At 39.4% G+C, this 16361-nt stretch overlaps 1 protein-coding gene across 1 annotated transcript in view; it reads left to right on the top strand.

Annotated features, from left to right (window-relative positions):
* Window positions 1-16361, top strand: part of Sorcs3 (sortilin related VPS10 domain containing receptor 3) — a 645896-nt gene that overhangs the window by 416085 nt on the left and 213450 nt on the right. Inside the window, exon 5 of the mRNA XM_052760015.1 lies at window positions 16059-16132. Coding sequence (XP_052615975.1) covers window positions 16059-16132 — 74 coding nt within the window. The remainder of the gene's footprint in view (window positions 1-16058; window positions 16133-16361) is intronic.

Below are 16361 nucleotides of genomic sequence, written 5' to 3'. Positions count from 1 at the left end.
GTGATCCTTGTACTTCCACCAACAGCATACGGCCTTGTCCCCAAATAGATCTCAGGAGATTCGGCCCTGAAGGATCCTGAGGCTCACTCCTGGCTTTTTCTCTTAATTTATTTACCTGGATGTTTCCTGCTTGAACCATGCTGGTCTGCAGTGTTCCTCATATGCACCACAGCAGTGCCCATTCAGGGCTGTCCTCCTTGTCACACTTTCCTTCTGGTGGCTCTTTTCCTCAGATGTTCACATACCACCCTTTCATTTTGCCCAGTTTCTGTTCTGTGAGCTCCTCAGAGAGGTCTGCCCTGGACACCTCAACTAGTTTCATGTAAGCACTGTGCCCTTATCCTGCTTTAATAGTCTTGGCTCTTCCTGTGTGGCATTCCGTAGCTGATCCTCATTATTCATGGATCCTGCATTTGTCAATTTGCTGACTTGCTGAAACATACTTGTAAGTCCCAGAAGTCAGTGGCATCAACAGATAGTGAAGAAAGTATGAGTCACCTGATGTTCAGATTTCCCATGGAGGCTCAACAAGGGCACACTGCTTCCTTGGTTCAGCTCTCCTGCTGCAAGCAGTATCCTCACTGCAGTCTATTTTGCACCACATTTTTCATGTTTCTGTTATCGGAAATGTTTTCGTACTCGAAGTGATCCTCAGGCAGAGTGCAGAGCGGCTGTGTGATGTTCCTAAGCACAGGAAGGCTGTGATGTGCTTTGTGGAGTAAATGGGCGTGCTGCATAAGCTTCCCTGAAGCCTATAGTACTGTTTGCTACAAGTTCAATGCTTGTGAATCAACAAAGAATGTTAAGTAAGGTGTCTTTCAGTGGAAACACACCTGAAACAAGGTCGTGCACTTATTGTTTGTTGAAAATGTCTTATATAGAGATTTATAGAGGCTTAATCCCGCATTTCTTTTAGAAGCAATGCTTTAGCATTTATTATATTATACCAGCACTCACACAGACTTTGCAGAGTGTGACTACTGAAGCTAGCAAAAATCAACTGTGTGCAGATGTGTTATGGCTATAGAAATACACATTTGCTTATTGCCCATTTTTCTGCTACCATGTAAACTTCATGAAACTAGGGATCAGGTCTGTTTCCCAGAAGGGTCAAATATAGCCAAGAAATTATTATGGAAAAGCTACAAAATAACAACTCCCCTTTTCAGGGATTTTCATTTCATTATGCTAATGACCCCAGCTGGCCAGGGCTCTTTGCAGGAAGGATTATAGTTCTCAATCCCCTTGAGGTGGCTCAACAAAACTCACACAGTGCTTTGACTCAGAAGCTCCATGTGTCTGTGCTGTGAATATATATATATACCTGGTGGGTATAGTCTGAGCACATAGGCCATGAACACAAAGTTAAATTTGAACCTGATCTCCATGCTCTCTTTGTATAGTAGAACAAGTGGCTTGGTCTTCTCCCAAGATTCATTATTTATTCAACAAAATAAAGATAACTGGAGGTCCTCTAACCAGGGCTGCACTGGACATAGTACCTGGCACCATGTGAACATTTCCATACATATGTTCTTCATATTACTGTGTGCTCTAGGAGCCTGGTCTTGCAAATAAGGTCAAGGGGATATGAAACCAAGCCAGGAAGCACACCAGAGCCCTTAACTACTATTTAAGATCAGCACTGGACAACAGTGGCTGGCCAAAGACTGGATTGCAAATATTAGATATTTGAGTGGCCAGGTCATCTCTGTCACAACTCATCTGCAGATGAAAATGTCTGGAAGTGTTTTTAATCAACTTTTCTTTATAAAATCAATTCATGGGTCACAGTTTGGCCACTTTTTCTTTATACCAATGATACTAAACTTTTCCTCTATATTTCTAAGACCGAGGGACTAGAAGAACACTTGTGCCCAAGTAGTCTATTCCCAATAAGTCTGGACTTCATTTTTAATCAATTAATTAATTTTTTTATGGGGCTGAGGCGTCAATGTTGCTGGAAATGTAGACTCGGAGTTGAGAGCCACTGATGAATAATTAAAGTCTCAAACAGGAGAACCACATAGCAGATGCAATCTTCTGCCCCACCTCATTTTAGCATCTAGGGAGCACCCTTAGAAGGCAGCACACAGATCTTGCCAGACTTCGGTACTTTGTGCACAGAGCCAATTACTGTTGCTTTTTAGAGGGAAGCCTAATTATCTGTGTAATAAATGAATTGTACATTCAAGACATAAAGCCCAGCTGTTGCTTTTGATTTTAGCTGAGGCTATATTTTTGCTCTCTCTTCTCATTCCAGTGGTGGTAGCAGAACAGAATGGTCTCAAGTGGAGCAGACATTCTAGCTCTGTGCTCAAAGGCCTCTGATGGAGGTGGAGGCAGGTTCCTAGGAGTCAGAGATCTTCAATTCACAGTCAAATCTTTGAGTCTAGTGCAGTGGTTTTCAACCCGAGGGTCAAACCCACTTTTGTGGTGTCAAACGGCCCTTTCACAGGGGTCACCTAAGAGCATCAGAAAACGTAGATACTTACATTATAATTTATAACAGTAGCAAAATTACAGTTATGAAGTAGTATCAAACATGAGGAAGTGTGTTAAAGGGTCACAGCATTAGGAAGGCTGAGAACCACTGTTCTAGTGGTCCCTAAAAGAAAGTGTGTGATATTCTCATCTCTAAGAACTCCAGATACTCAGTTGGCCTTGTCCATCTGGGATGACTTGAGCTTGTTCGGAAATCTCTAAACTTCCTCAAGAATTATCTAGAACAAGTTCTCCTTATGTAACCCGTCAGCACTGAGAGTTGGTGAAATTGCAGACATCTAGGCCCCAGGTCTGACCCACTGAGTTTGAATTTCTAAGATGCAACTGAGTTACACATTGTTCATGAAGTACCTTGGGTACTCTAAAGTTCAGGAGTTGCAATTGTGAAGCAAGCCCTTCATCTTACTTACATAAGAAAACAGAGGGTATTACAGTCTTCTTCCGGGGCTATGGAGAGAGCTTAGTTAGTGAGATATGTGCCTTCCAAGTGTATAAACCTGTATTTGATCCAGAACAAATGTAAAAAGACAGACAGGTGTGATGGCATATGCTTGTAATCTGAGATCTAAGGTCCCCATGGATCCAGGTCAGTGAGAGATCCGATCTCAGAAAAGAAAATCAAGGTGGACAGTACCTGAGAAATAACATGCAAGGTCGACCTTTGGCCTTTATAAGTACATGCAGACATGTGCACCCACACACAAATGTGCCCCTGCACACGCACATGAACAGACACACAAGTGTATAGTCTTACACACAGAAACACAGACATACATGCACATGTGGCACACACACACACACACACACACACACACACACACACTACCTCAAAGCAGCATGACGAGTTTACTGATGCAGCTAGAACTTCAGTGTAGGTCTGTGTATCAGCTAACTAAAATTTTCACACCTTCATCATTGCTCACAACTCTAAGGTTGGCTGGATGATTTTTCTGGCCTCACTTGGATTTGCTCACAGGTCTGAGATCTCTTCTACTTCTTCTTTCCCTCCAACAGAATAGCATAGGCGTGCTTACCTGGCAGTGCTAACACCCCAAACATTGTACTTTTCCACTATTCTGAGAGATTGCTTAGAGCTGGGACAGAACCACTCAGTGCAGTCTGAAGCCAAAATAAGGAACAAAGGCCACCCGAGGAGGTAATTCTAGCTCCCCCAGGGAGATGTTCAAAACCCCTTGACAAAGAAAGGTCTTGGTTACAGGGAGGATAAATCTACCCACAGCTGCCTCACAATCTTGGGTCTCTCCACTGCATGCAGGTTCCTTTCTGAAACATCTTCCACAAAAGTTAAAGAGACATTGGTAGTGCATGCCTCCTGGGTTCCATGCCTAAGATTATTGCTCTTGGATGAAGAATCAAACACCCACATACCTACCTGAAGGGACCAGCGAACTCATCAAGTTTAAACCTCATCTGACACTTTAATTTCCTGATAATATCGCCTTAATCAAAGCATTCATCCGTCTTCTGCTGAAATGCGTCACCAAACTCCCAGGAGAACCTGCTGTGATGGGAAGCAGCTCCTCCTGGCCGGGGAGAGTTCTTATCATAGAATATTATTTCTTACATAAAGTCAACATTTGCTTCAATCTGAATGTCAGTTTTGGTCTTACTTCTGCCGTTTGATACTATGAGGAAGAAAGTTTGGCTACTGCCCACCCAGATCAACCCTTTTACACATTCAAAAACCATGATCAATCTCCTTACTAGTTGGTCAGTTTTCTGTCCCATGTGTCTTTCCTCTTTGGGGGAACTTCTGAGCTCTTTCAGGGTTTGCTTTCTTAAAACCCTTTGCTCATTCCTAATGGCAGCTCAGAGTGCTATGCATGTCAAATTTGGAGCCAGATTTTCTGGAATTGTCTTTGGGAATCTTGACCAAATTTATAATATCATGGAGCTTTGATGTTCCCCTTCAGGAAATGTAAACAGAAAACAGCATCACACAGATAATACTGTGTCAGATAATCTGGGTGACATATGCCGAAAGGTGGTCCAGGCCAAATGCTTGGTGTGGGGGTACAGGGGTGCAGGAGTGCAGGGGTGCAGGGTTCTTTCTGTCCTTTCTTTTACCTTTGAAAAAATGACTTTGTCTGGGTCCATGCTGCTTCCGAAAGCCATATCTGGGTCTGTGGTCCTACTGCTGCCAGGGTCTATGTTGATATTCATGGTCTATGTTATCACCAAAGGCTATGTAGATGACCATGGTCTGTGCTGTAGCCTGAACTCCTGTTGATGTCCTTGGCCTTTGTTGCCTCTAAGGGCTATGATAGAGTCTGTGGTATATACAGCAACAGAGGCATGTTGATATCAATGGTCTGTACTGCCACTGGAGACCATGTTGAGGTCCATGGCATGTGCTGATGCTGGAGACCATGTGGATGTCTGTGGTCCTGCTGTTGCCAGAAACCATGTGTAAGTCCATGATCAATAGTCCTGCTTACTGTAAAGGGCAAGGAAGCTACTTTTGTCATGGTATTGATGACTGCAGACTCACAGTTGAAAAGGAAGGGCATAGAAGGTTTCTGTGACAATCCCTACTCCCACCCCACTGCCACCCCCTAAAAATGTAACAGCATAGGCAGAAAACCATTGACGAGAAATTTGAAAAAATTGTGATAAGGATGCCAAAGTGTAGTTCTCCACAGTTGAGGGCTTCTGGCTTCTAGTGGAAGTGCAGGTGGAGAAGGACTCAGTTTTCTTTAAGGGACTGGCCACAGGGATTTTGACCATGCTCCAGTGGGTATATGGACCACATAAATTAGACATTTTTCTTTGTTTTCTTCTTTTTTTTTGTGGGAGGAGGTCCTAAGATTGGAGACAGACTTGGGAGGACTGGGAAATGAGTGTGCTCAGGGTTCATATGTGAAATTCCCAAATAATCATTATAAAAAAACATTACGGAAAAAAATGACTTTGAAATATACACTATTTTCCTTATATTTAGGAATGAAAAAAAATATATATCACAACAATTAAAATAGGCAAGAGTACATGAATTTTAGAGCGAACAGTATGTGGGGGTAGCAGTTGGAGAGAGGAAAGGGAAAGGGGGAATGATGTAATTATATTTTAATTTCAAAAATATTTTAAAAATCAAAGAATTTTGCATTTGAATGAACTTGCATTTTCTGACACATTCTTACTCTAGAAATTTTAAGCAACTTTAGATGCCTGTATTTCCACAGAGACTTGTGTTTCCTTTAGCAAGAACAACGGTGTCATTTCTTCTGAATTGATGGTGGCTGTTATTGCTTTGATAGAGATATTGATTTATATTAAACAATCTAAAACTTAAGTTCTTCTCAGCTTAGAATTAGGTAGTCTAATTCTCTGAGAAGAGAAAAACAAATCTGAACTTGGAATAGAGCCTATGGAAAAATGCGCAGTGTCAAGGCCTGGAAAAGTGGGCAGGAAGTCATATGTTAACAAGAGTGTGCAATATGGAGCCAAAGCCACTAAGGAAGGAGAAAACACGGGTGGAAGGCAGGGAGGAGAATGTGGATCACACCAGGACAGTCATCTCACCTCGCTGAGAAACAAGCCCTTTTGCTCAAAGGGTATGGCTTAATGTGAGACATTTCTGAATTGTAATTTATAAAAATGAATAGACTCTGATTGCAGAGGGAAATGGTCAAGGGAATAGCACTGTGGAGACAAAAGAGTGAATTTTAGTAAATACTACATAAATTGTTTGGAAGATTGTCTTACATGACTATTAGCCTAGAAAATGCTCTTCAGCATAAAAGAGGATGAAATGAATTGTGAAAATGATTTGTAAATAAAGACGCTAGCTAAACTCAAGATATAATGTCAGCCATTCACAGTGTACCCAAATGAGCCATTATTCCTGTGAGGTTGTATGAACTTGTTTTTCTTTAAACATCAAGCAACTAACAAAAAAAGTCACCATAGTTTAGTAAAATGAACACTGAGCTAGAATTGGAGCCCTGGGTTTTGAATTTCACTTCACAGCTAACTAGCTGTGTCATTATGCAGGTCAGCCAGGTTTTCTGATATATCACCCATGTGTCAAAGCAACTGGCTGGACCATCTCCGAAGCCTCTTTCAGCTGTTAAAAATGATGGTTCTCTGATCCTACATGGCTGGCCAGCTGGATGTAGCTTCTGGGAGAATTTAGAGAACTCAAAATCATAGATGGGATTTTTCTCTTCTAGTATCTTACGTTATACCTAGAGAGATAGTCTGAAGCATGTGTATTCCTTCTAGATACGATACCCAATCCCTAGTTACGTATCTGACATTGCAAAGTAGTACATGAAAAATATTTCTCTGTGGAGAAAGAACTGAAATAAGTGTATCATTGGTGTAGAACAATTTTCTAGATGGTCCAGGTCACTTAAAGATTTGTGAAGAATTTTATCATTGATTCTAAGCACATACATATTTTAGAAAAGACTGCAAAATATGCTCAGAATTTTTAGGTTGAATATTAGAGATATGGGCATATTTGCCCTTTCAAACATCTCAAGGTCAAACCCCAGATTCCCAGTAGAACACTTTGTTCCCTTTGGCCTTTAGGTATGCTTTGATAGAGAGCTTTGAGAAGTGTTGAGTTTGAAATTGTTTGTTTTATTTATAGGGTACCCTACCACTCCCACCCCCAGCTTCTTTCAGAGGTAAATTTTATGAAGTTTCCTCTAACAGCATCTCCTTGATTTTAGAATTGTAATTTGCCTTTTTAGGTTTATGATAAATAAGTATCTATCTGCTTACATCCCCCCTCTCCCGTTTTAGTCTCTTTCACTCTGAAAGCCAATCTGCAAGTCTCTTATGCCCTTACAGCATATTTTGGTAGTGGTGTCTCCTTCCCTTCCTCTTGACTCCTTAAACCACTTTCTTTGGATCTCTTTCCATCTCTGCTTTATCATCATTGAGTTCTGGCCTTTGGATCAATGCATGATGATCTGGGCCAAGTAAATTGTACTCTTGGAGGGGATGACATCATCTTTCTGTTTTATTTCTAGCATCTCTCCTAATGATAAGACTGTTTCATCCTGGTTATCTACAAGATTGAAGTGGGATTTACACTTCATGCCAAAACCTACTCACCCATGATGACTCAGCTTTGAGCCATCCCAGAGGGCAAAGCTGAGCATGACTCTTCCCTGCTTCTTAAATCTTTTGTGCAGCACCTACCTGCTGGCACATCTCTCTTTCTGCCTAGTTTTTGACTTTCTAAGAGTATCAGAACGTTATGTTACTCATAGCTTTCACCACCTGTGGAATTGTATGGCTTTGAGCCTAGCACATATTAGGTATTCAGATAATCCTAAATAGATTGGTGAATAAAATACTCTCAATTCACTGACTACAAGTGATATTTTAATTCAGTTCTAAGATTCCCAATTAACTCAGTCAAAAACAGTTCTACTGTTAAAGAACAATATACATAATTAAAGAGAATGCATTTTATAATCTAGAGATTTAGAAATAGGATAAAAGAAACTGTGTGGGGGAAATTCTCAGACAAAATAAGAGACACTCAATTAAATTTGAATTTCAAATACTAAAGTGTGTATCCAATATTTCATGAGACACACATAAAGTGTTATTAATATTATTTTTTTCTAAAATTCAGATTAATTGATAATTGCATATTTTATTTTCTAAAATTTAACAACCATACTTCTTGAGGCAAGTATACAGGAACACTGAGACTAATGGCCCCGAGGCAGCATCTTGCCATCTGAGTCAAACATATGTTGTTTCTGCTGAATTATTTTAGATGTTTGAATTTTTTTCAAAACTGTTGTTAAATGAAGACTTCAAAGAAAAATCTGAGTTTTTAGGGTCCTTTGAAACATGATACAACCTAATGATACCGAATCAACTCTCTTTAAGATGAAGTGCGGCTAAGCCCAGTGTTGGATGGGGCTCTCCCCCTGTGGGTCCCTGTGTCTTACCAGTGTTGCAGATGAAATGCTGTCTGCCAGCTGTCATGGTGTTCACCCTGAGCTTTGCTTAAAGTTAAGAGGAAAGAGAAACCCTTTCTGAATGTTCGTCTCTATCAAAAGTAGGAAAATAGAAGACAGCCCAGAGGGCCAAGGGTTTCAATATAAATGAGAAAATCTTCCTCTGGAGTAAGCAAAGAATCTTTTTCTCCATGTTAAGTGCCAACAAGATGAGCCCACGTCTAACAAGAACAAATAACAATACTGTTCTCTCATAGACCTCAAGGTCTGCACTATGGGATACAGGGTCTCACAGTTCTTCATCTTCACTTGATTGTAAGATCCTTCAAGGCAGGCAAGTTTTGTTCATTTTACTTACAGATGTATCCCCCAATCAAAACATAATGGTTGGCTCTTAATTGATGTATGATTTATATTTGTTAAGGAACGAATCAAGGAAGCCCTCAGAGTGAAAGATAAAAGAAAAAAATAATCCCAGTGGCTATCTTCAAGAAGGAAAGAAAAATGTTGCCCTCTGTAGAGTGACAGGGCTAAGGGAATAGCATATGTCTCTTTTAGATAGATGTCTTCATGGGGAGAATGTCTCTCTCCCAAGGACTGGGAGCAAAGCTGTAATCTGGTCTCTAGAACTTAAGAGAGTGTTGGATGGAATTTGTCCTCACTGTTAATGAAACCAGAGATTCTTGAGGGACTATTGGGTGCTGCAACTAGAGGAACATGTTGGAACTCTCTGGAACTGTGTGGTCCTGAATTCTCTTTGTTTTCTTGCAAACACTGCTGCAATCCAGTAGTTCTCCATGGAACCCCATGTTGGCTAGCCAAGCCCACGCACACTCACCACTGTACCATGAAAGGAAAAGTGTGTGTGTGTGTGTGTGTGTGTGTGTGTGTGTGTGTGTGTGTGTGTGTGTGTGTGTGTTGATGGGGATGGAAACCCATGGTCTTGTGCATTCTAGGAAATCCCCCTGCCACTGAGCTACACACCTAGCTTGTTTATTTTATTTCAGAGACAATATTTTCTGTAAGTATAAGTCACCTAAATTCTGTAGATTATTGTGGGTATTTAAACATCAAGTGTAGACTTCCTGTAAGTGAGAACATTTATATAAATGTGTTCTAATTCACCCTTTCCTTCTAAGGGAAGCTTACCTGACAGGAAATACTACTCTAAAACACATATTCTGTTGCCTATGGTGACTATGCTTGTATTTCCATGTGATTATTATGAATCCACCATTCTTAGAAAGTATCTTTGGGATTCAGGTTTTCTGAAAATCCCTGGAACAGATAAATGTAGGCAGATGAGTAATGTCTTTCAGTCACAGAGACAACAATCTCACTCTAAAGCAAACATCTGACATACAGCTAATGCCTCAGTAGAAACAAGGCAGCAGCAGAGACATGCATCAAGGCATTCCATCATGCTCTCCTTCCAGCCGCCGCCTGCTCTCTTGTATGTATTGCCTTCAGTATTTTCCTAGACCTGATGCAACAAAATACCACAAACCCCTAGATCAGAACAGCAGAAACTTACTGTCTTGTGCCTCTGGAGGGTAGAATTCTACAATCAAAGCATTGGTAGAGTTCCAAACTTACGGAGAATTCCTCCCCTGCCTTTCCCTCTCCTAGTGTCTAGTGATTTGTCAGCCATCAGAGGCCACATTTGACTTGTAGTTACTTCCCTCTGACCCTCTTTCTTTATGTGACAATTCCTCTCTCTGTCTTTCCATTGTCCTCCATCTACTGCTGTCTTTCCCAATAGGTGGACACAAGTCACATGGATTAGGGGCCACCCTAATGATCTCAATTTTACCTCATTGCAGCTGCGAAGACCCTATTTGTACATAAAATAACCTTTTAAACACTGGAAATAGAGGACTTTATCATGTTTCTCTGTCAGCTTATAGTAATGCCTAATGCTTCTAGTGATCTCGCATTATTTTATTGAATTTAAATTCCAGGTATAACCTGTTGCTCTCCCTAAAGAATATCCTATTGATTAAATTGTCTCTTTAGTCCATCAGCTCTCAGATGTTTTTCCCTGGCAGGAGAATGCAATTAGGTAACTAATAACCGAATCAATAAGGAAAAGAGCTTGTTCTTCCATATTTCCAGCTGTTCTGATGATTCATTCTGGAGTCAGTGTGTGTGTTTTGTTTTTGTTGTAGTTGTTGTTGTTATTGTTGCTATGCGCTTGTTAGGAAACCTGAGACCATTTTATCATATATATCACATATATTTATCAAATATATACATACACACACATACACCTATAATATGTATGTATGTGGTGCCAAGATAGGAAAAGGAGAAAATTTCTTTTGATCTCTGGTGATGTCTAGGGATCACGTCATTTTTAGATGTAGGAGGTGGCATGAAGTGAGATATAGAAGGAAATATGGCTTTATATATGGCATATTGCAAAAAAGGTCTGACTGAAGAGTATTTACTATTTACAAAACACCTTATATTTTAATGTTGCTTGTGGGATTTCTAGTTGAAACCATATAGGTTGTATAAATACCCTCTGAGCTGATGCTGCTAAGGAGGAGTGCACCACCACACATGGCAGTTTATGGGAAATGCTGTTCTGTGGGACATGTCCTATTATTTTGTCTAGTTCTAGCTACCTCAAGTTAAAAAAAAACTGGTTTTAATTCTTATCCTTTTCAGAATAAAAATACAGTAGTATGTCCATTATAATAAAAATCTTTCTGTATAAAATATATGTAAAATAAAATGTACTTACATGATTGCTGAATTATAATATATATCAACCATAAACAAATAACTGAAAATGATGTAAATGTTTAAAACACACACACACATACACACACACACACACACACACACACACACACACACACACACTATTCATTAACCTGTAATTTAGAGATGACCATTGATAATATCTTTTGCTTATTTCTTCTAATATGTTTCAAGCTTGTAATAGTTAAGTGAACATCTTTTATGCCTTTTGTATTTGAATAGTATATCATGAATATTTGCATAACATTAATGTTCTTCTTAAACTTCCTTTTGCAAAATCATTATTTAATCACTGTTTTGAATGTTACAATTTTAATTATGAGTCATATAGCTTCATAATAATTTTTAAAATGTAGATGATGCAAAGAAATAAATCCTACTTTTCCATAGTTTCTCAGAGATTGGCATGACATCTAATTCAGAACAATATAATTACATGTAATTCTATCTTCTACTGGCCATAATATTTTTCATCTTTGTAACTCTAGCTCTTAGTTCAGTGCCTACAATATGATAGTTGTTTCACAGGCTTTCTGTGAATGAATGAATGAGTACGTGAATAATTAAATGGAGAAGATGAACAAGTCTATGAATGAAGAGCCTGCAAAGACCTAGCTCATAGTAGAATAAAAATACATTTCAGAGTCAGCAATGCACTTTACATTGAGAGAGGAGGTAGCTAAGCCAAGGCCCTTAATGAACAGGAGCCTATTCTTTCTGTTCATCTGAATCTGCCCATAGGCAAAAAATTCAATTTAATTTTTTCCCCATCAGTCAAGATGAAGAGCTGAGAAAGCAAAAACAGAGACAAGGGAGGGGGCCAGTAGTGTTCATTCTTTCTGTGGTAGGAAGGCCATGTGATGAGAGGAGGCATGCTTCCCTGAAGAATGGGCCCCCCAGGAAGCACTCTCCTCCCAATAGATCCTCCATGGCAGAGGGACTGATAACCTCCCTGAAGGGTAGAGACTCCAGCATGTCAGAGTTAGCCTCTTGAGTTTTGACTGGCTTGTCAGTAGAGGAAAACAAGACAAGTTGTCTCTTTGCTACAGCTAGATTCAAGCCTGACAATGAATGAGTTTGTACTAATTCCTATATATTAGTTGTACTAATTCCTACTAGTACAGTTATGACACTGATTCAGGAGCCTCTTTCATTTGATTGGGAAACACTCATCTTTAGTCTGAGCAGCTGGTCCACAGATAGCTGCCATGGGACCGAAAGTAAGTTAGTTCTTGAAGCCCTACTCAGAAAAGTCAATTCTTGCAATAAAGTACATTGATATCTTCTTCCCAATTACAGGTTTGGACCTCACAAAACCTATCTCATCTCCAATATAAAAATACTGCATAGAGACAAAAAATAGATATAGGCAAATTGATGAAAAGATAGATCAGAAGATAGGTGAGTGGAAAATGTCTACCTCCTTTTAGCCAGCAACAGCCAGCATGTCCCTTCTTCAATCTAAGAGTATTTCAATAAGCCAAGTTCAGAATATTGGTCATTTTAGTGCCTTTGCTCTTATTGTCCCTTCTACTTCATAAATCTCTGTCCAACTTCTACCTACCCATGCTATTTGTCACTAAAGGACCAGCTGAAGATTTATTTCTTCATGAAATTTCATTGTTACATTTCTACTTCTGTCAATCCTTCAGGTTTCTCTATTTTTCCACACGTTCACGTGTGTGTGTGTGTGTGTGTGTGTGTGTGTGTGTGTGTGTGTGTGTGTGTTCAGTACCAGTTTCCCCTATCACATGGCATACCTGCATATATTCTCAGAAGAGTTACATTTTTGCTTCCTAAAGAATTAGATGGGAAGAACAGGAAATCAAAGTCCAAACAATGTCACTGATTTAGGGAATCTTAAGCCAGCCTCAAACAATAGTTGAAAGTAGATGGCCACCAGGAGGTGGGGTGGGGAATCTAACCAAAGGGATATATTTATCTGTACAGGAAAACTAAGTTCTAGATATCTGTGACATAATAAATGCATTCTGTGTTTTATCATTTCTAGAAAAGTAGAGTTTAAGTGTTTTTAACTTTACAAATGGTAACTATGTGATATGATGGATTTATCGAGCATAATTTGATCACCTCACAACCTATACATACTTAAAAATATCCCCCTGCACCTCATAAACATATACTGCATATAATTATTTTTTCAAAGAAATAGTAAAATTTGCTGTTATAGATCATGTAACTTAATAGTTTAAAGTCAGTATTACTTTATTCACTAAGCTCATACACAAGGGATAATAGGAGCAACAGAGACTAGTTTTGCCTGTTTTCCCTATATAGAGAATTGGAGACACAGGAATAATGTGAGAAATCCATGGAGTCTGCTTAAAGGGCAAGAAATTTATTAGGAGATAAAAACTCACTACGGCCACAGGAGATTTATCATAGGGTCCTGGAAAGCAGAGCTATGGTCCACGCTGTTCTTCCGCCTGGTCTGTCTCAGCATCCAAACCCAGGAGGGAGAGAGAGCAGTGGGTAAGTGCATCTCAGGCCTTAAGGGTCCCCAGGGGCATGTACTTCAAGGTCATAGGCAGGTGGAGCAGTTCCTGCTGCATCTCTAGAGGTGGTACTTCAACGTCATAGACAGAACAGTTACCCACCATACAGGAATTAGTACTTAGTCATGGAGGGAGATCACAGTTTGCATAAATACTGTGAGAACTAGCTGTAGAGTTGGTGTGGGATGGCAGAGACGAGATCAGTTGAATTAGGAGAGACATCCTGATTTTGTGTATGATTGCTTCAGTAACCTTTAGCATCAAAATTGGATACCTTCAGATATAGGATGAAACTGATAGTATATACCATGACTATCTTATATGGTATTTTCACAATGAAAGTACATATCAGTAGTATCAACTCTATGTCTATATGTCTATATAACTTTATGGAAATAACTAATTCTATCAGTAGAAAGTTATATTTCTTCATGGTGCCACTGTTGAATCAATATCAGCCTAACAAAACATAAATTGGCCAAAATCGTTTTAAATACCATAAAGATTTTTAGATTATCATAAATAATGTGAGATAATGGAATTGAAACATGGCCATATGACCTGATAGTAAGGTTCTGGCGAGCACAACCCTTCAGATGAGAGCTAGTGGGGATGCTATTTGGGGATCTGACTGCATGTGCTCCTATTCCTGTACATTAAGGGCCACCCTCTTCACTGCTGGAGTCTTCTGATTTCTCCACCAATAAAATTTTGTGTGTACCCTTATCCAAATACAACTATCATGACAGACTAGATACCAAATTCTTAGAAGAGGAGTTGTACTGGTCATTGGAAAATTTAAGTTCTGGATCTTTCAACCCAAACTCAACCTCTCCAAGGTTGAGTTTCAGAAAATAGGGCTCAGGTGTTAAGTTCCAGGCAGCCTAAAGCCACTCTCTCTCACACACAAGTGACTGAAGCATATAAGCTCTGACCTTATGACACACTGCTTTTCAGAAGGAGAAGCACACCAACCATTACTAGCATGAGGCAGATAGTAAGTGCAGTAGTGGAATCACGCATGGGATGATCATGTCTGTCTTGATGGATCAGAGGATGGTGGTGAGCAGGGGTTGGAGTTGCTAATCACTACCTAACTGTCATTTAAGCTGTATGGGTCAGGTGTATTTGAACTCACAACATGGTAGAATTGTTCATACTATCACTGTCATTGTCATTTAGATTCATTTCTGTATTTAATTCACTTATTTGATCGAAAGTCACTCATGGTGAGATGTTATAGACTATTTCTCATCCTTGGTATGTTATACAGAGTGAGTTTATACCCATAAAACAAATGGATATGGAATTTGACTATGGTAGTCAGTCAGGCATGAGATTCTTTATGATTTTTTTCAAAGCCCTGGAGAGCATCTAGATTTTTGTTTTCTTCCATAAGCTGCCATATACTGTAGCCTGACTATTTCTAATTTTAAGTTATTATTAATGCAATGGATATTTCACAGACATTTTGTATGTAATCAAGGCATACAAATATAACTTAAATAGGCAAATCTGAAAGATATCATGTTTACCTTATAATAAGTGCCAAGTAAAAATAAGAGATGATAAAGAAGAAATGTATAGGCTGAAATTGTCACAGAGTTTTATTGACTTATTTATCATCTGTTTATTTATTTATTTATTTATTTTGTTTGTTTGTTTGTTTGTGGAGGAGGCCACATTTGTGATGGCCTTCCTTGGATGAGGGCAATTTTCTAAGATAGGTTTATTCTTGCTATCCTGCCAAAGCATGAGGTTGTCATCATCTTGGCATTTCTGCTGGCAATTAAAGAGTTCCATTTCATATTACCTATGTTATGTCAAAATCATAAAGAAGTCAAAGATTACAACATGTTCAACATACTATTAGCTTAGATATCAGCTGATGAACATTTTTACATACATGAACCTTTCCCCTAAGAGAGCAGAATCTGCCTGTTCCTTGTCACCACATTCTTCAGGGTGAATCCTCATGTGACAGTCAATCAATAGATTAAAAGCAAAAAATTATGAATTGCCTTGAATGTTTTGGCTTCAAAGTGACTGTGATGGACATCAGAAAAATATTTATACTCAGATCAAAAGCATCAGTCAATTAACAACAAATAGAGCAAGAACGTACCATGATAAATGAGGCATGATAATATTCTTGCATTTTTATCTGAGTTTAACTCTGTGTCTACTTGGATGTTCTGGTACTCCGCTGTTGGAATTGGATGGGGGACACCTGTGCTGGAACAGGGGGACATCTGTGCTCATGTGCACTTTTGGCCCCTGACTTATTCAATTGATCCCTTGCTTCTCTGTTTTTCAGCTTTATAGCTCCATGGACTTTGGAAGACGGTGGCAACTCGTTCACGAGCGCATCACACCCAACAGGTTTTATTGGTAAGCATCTTTTGTATACCCATCACCCCTTGAATAAAGAAAAAGAATGATATAACAGAGTGGTCCAAGGAATTCTGGGCACCTCCCACTCTAGAGGACAAATGCCTTTGAGCTCTTTTCTGGTCACAGAGAAGTTTATGGACCAGCAGCATTAGCTTGTTAGAAGCACAGAATCTGAGGCCCTGTCAGGATTTATGGAACTGGAACACGATTGCTTGGCTGTTCTTGT

Source organism: Peromyscus californicus, unplaced genomic scaffold (assembly GCF_007827085.1).
Source record: "Peromyscus californicus insignis strain IS unplaced genomic scaffold, ASM782708v3 Scaffold_4__1_contigs__length_199733344, whole genome shotgun sequence".
Lineage (NCBI taxonomy): Eukaryota > Metazoa > Chordata > Mammalia > Rodentia > Cricetidae > Peromyscus > Peromyscus californicus.
Note: the sequence above shows the minus strand (reverse complement) of the source record. Positions and strands in the feature narration are given on the sequence as shown.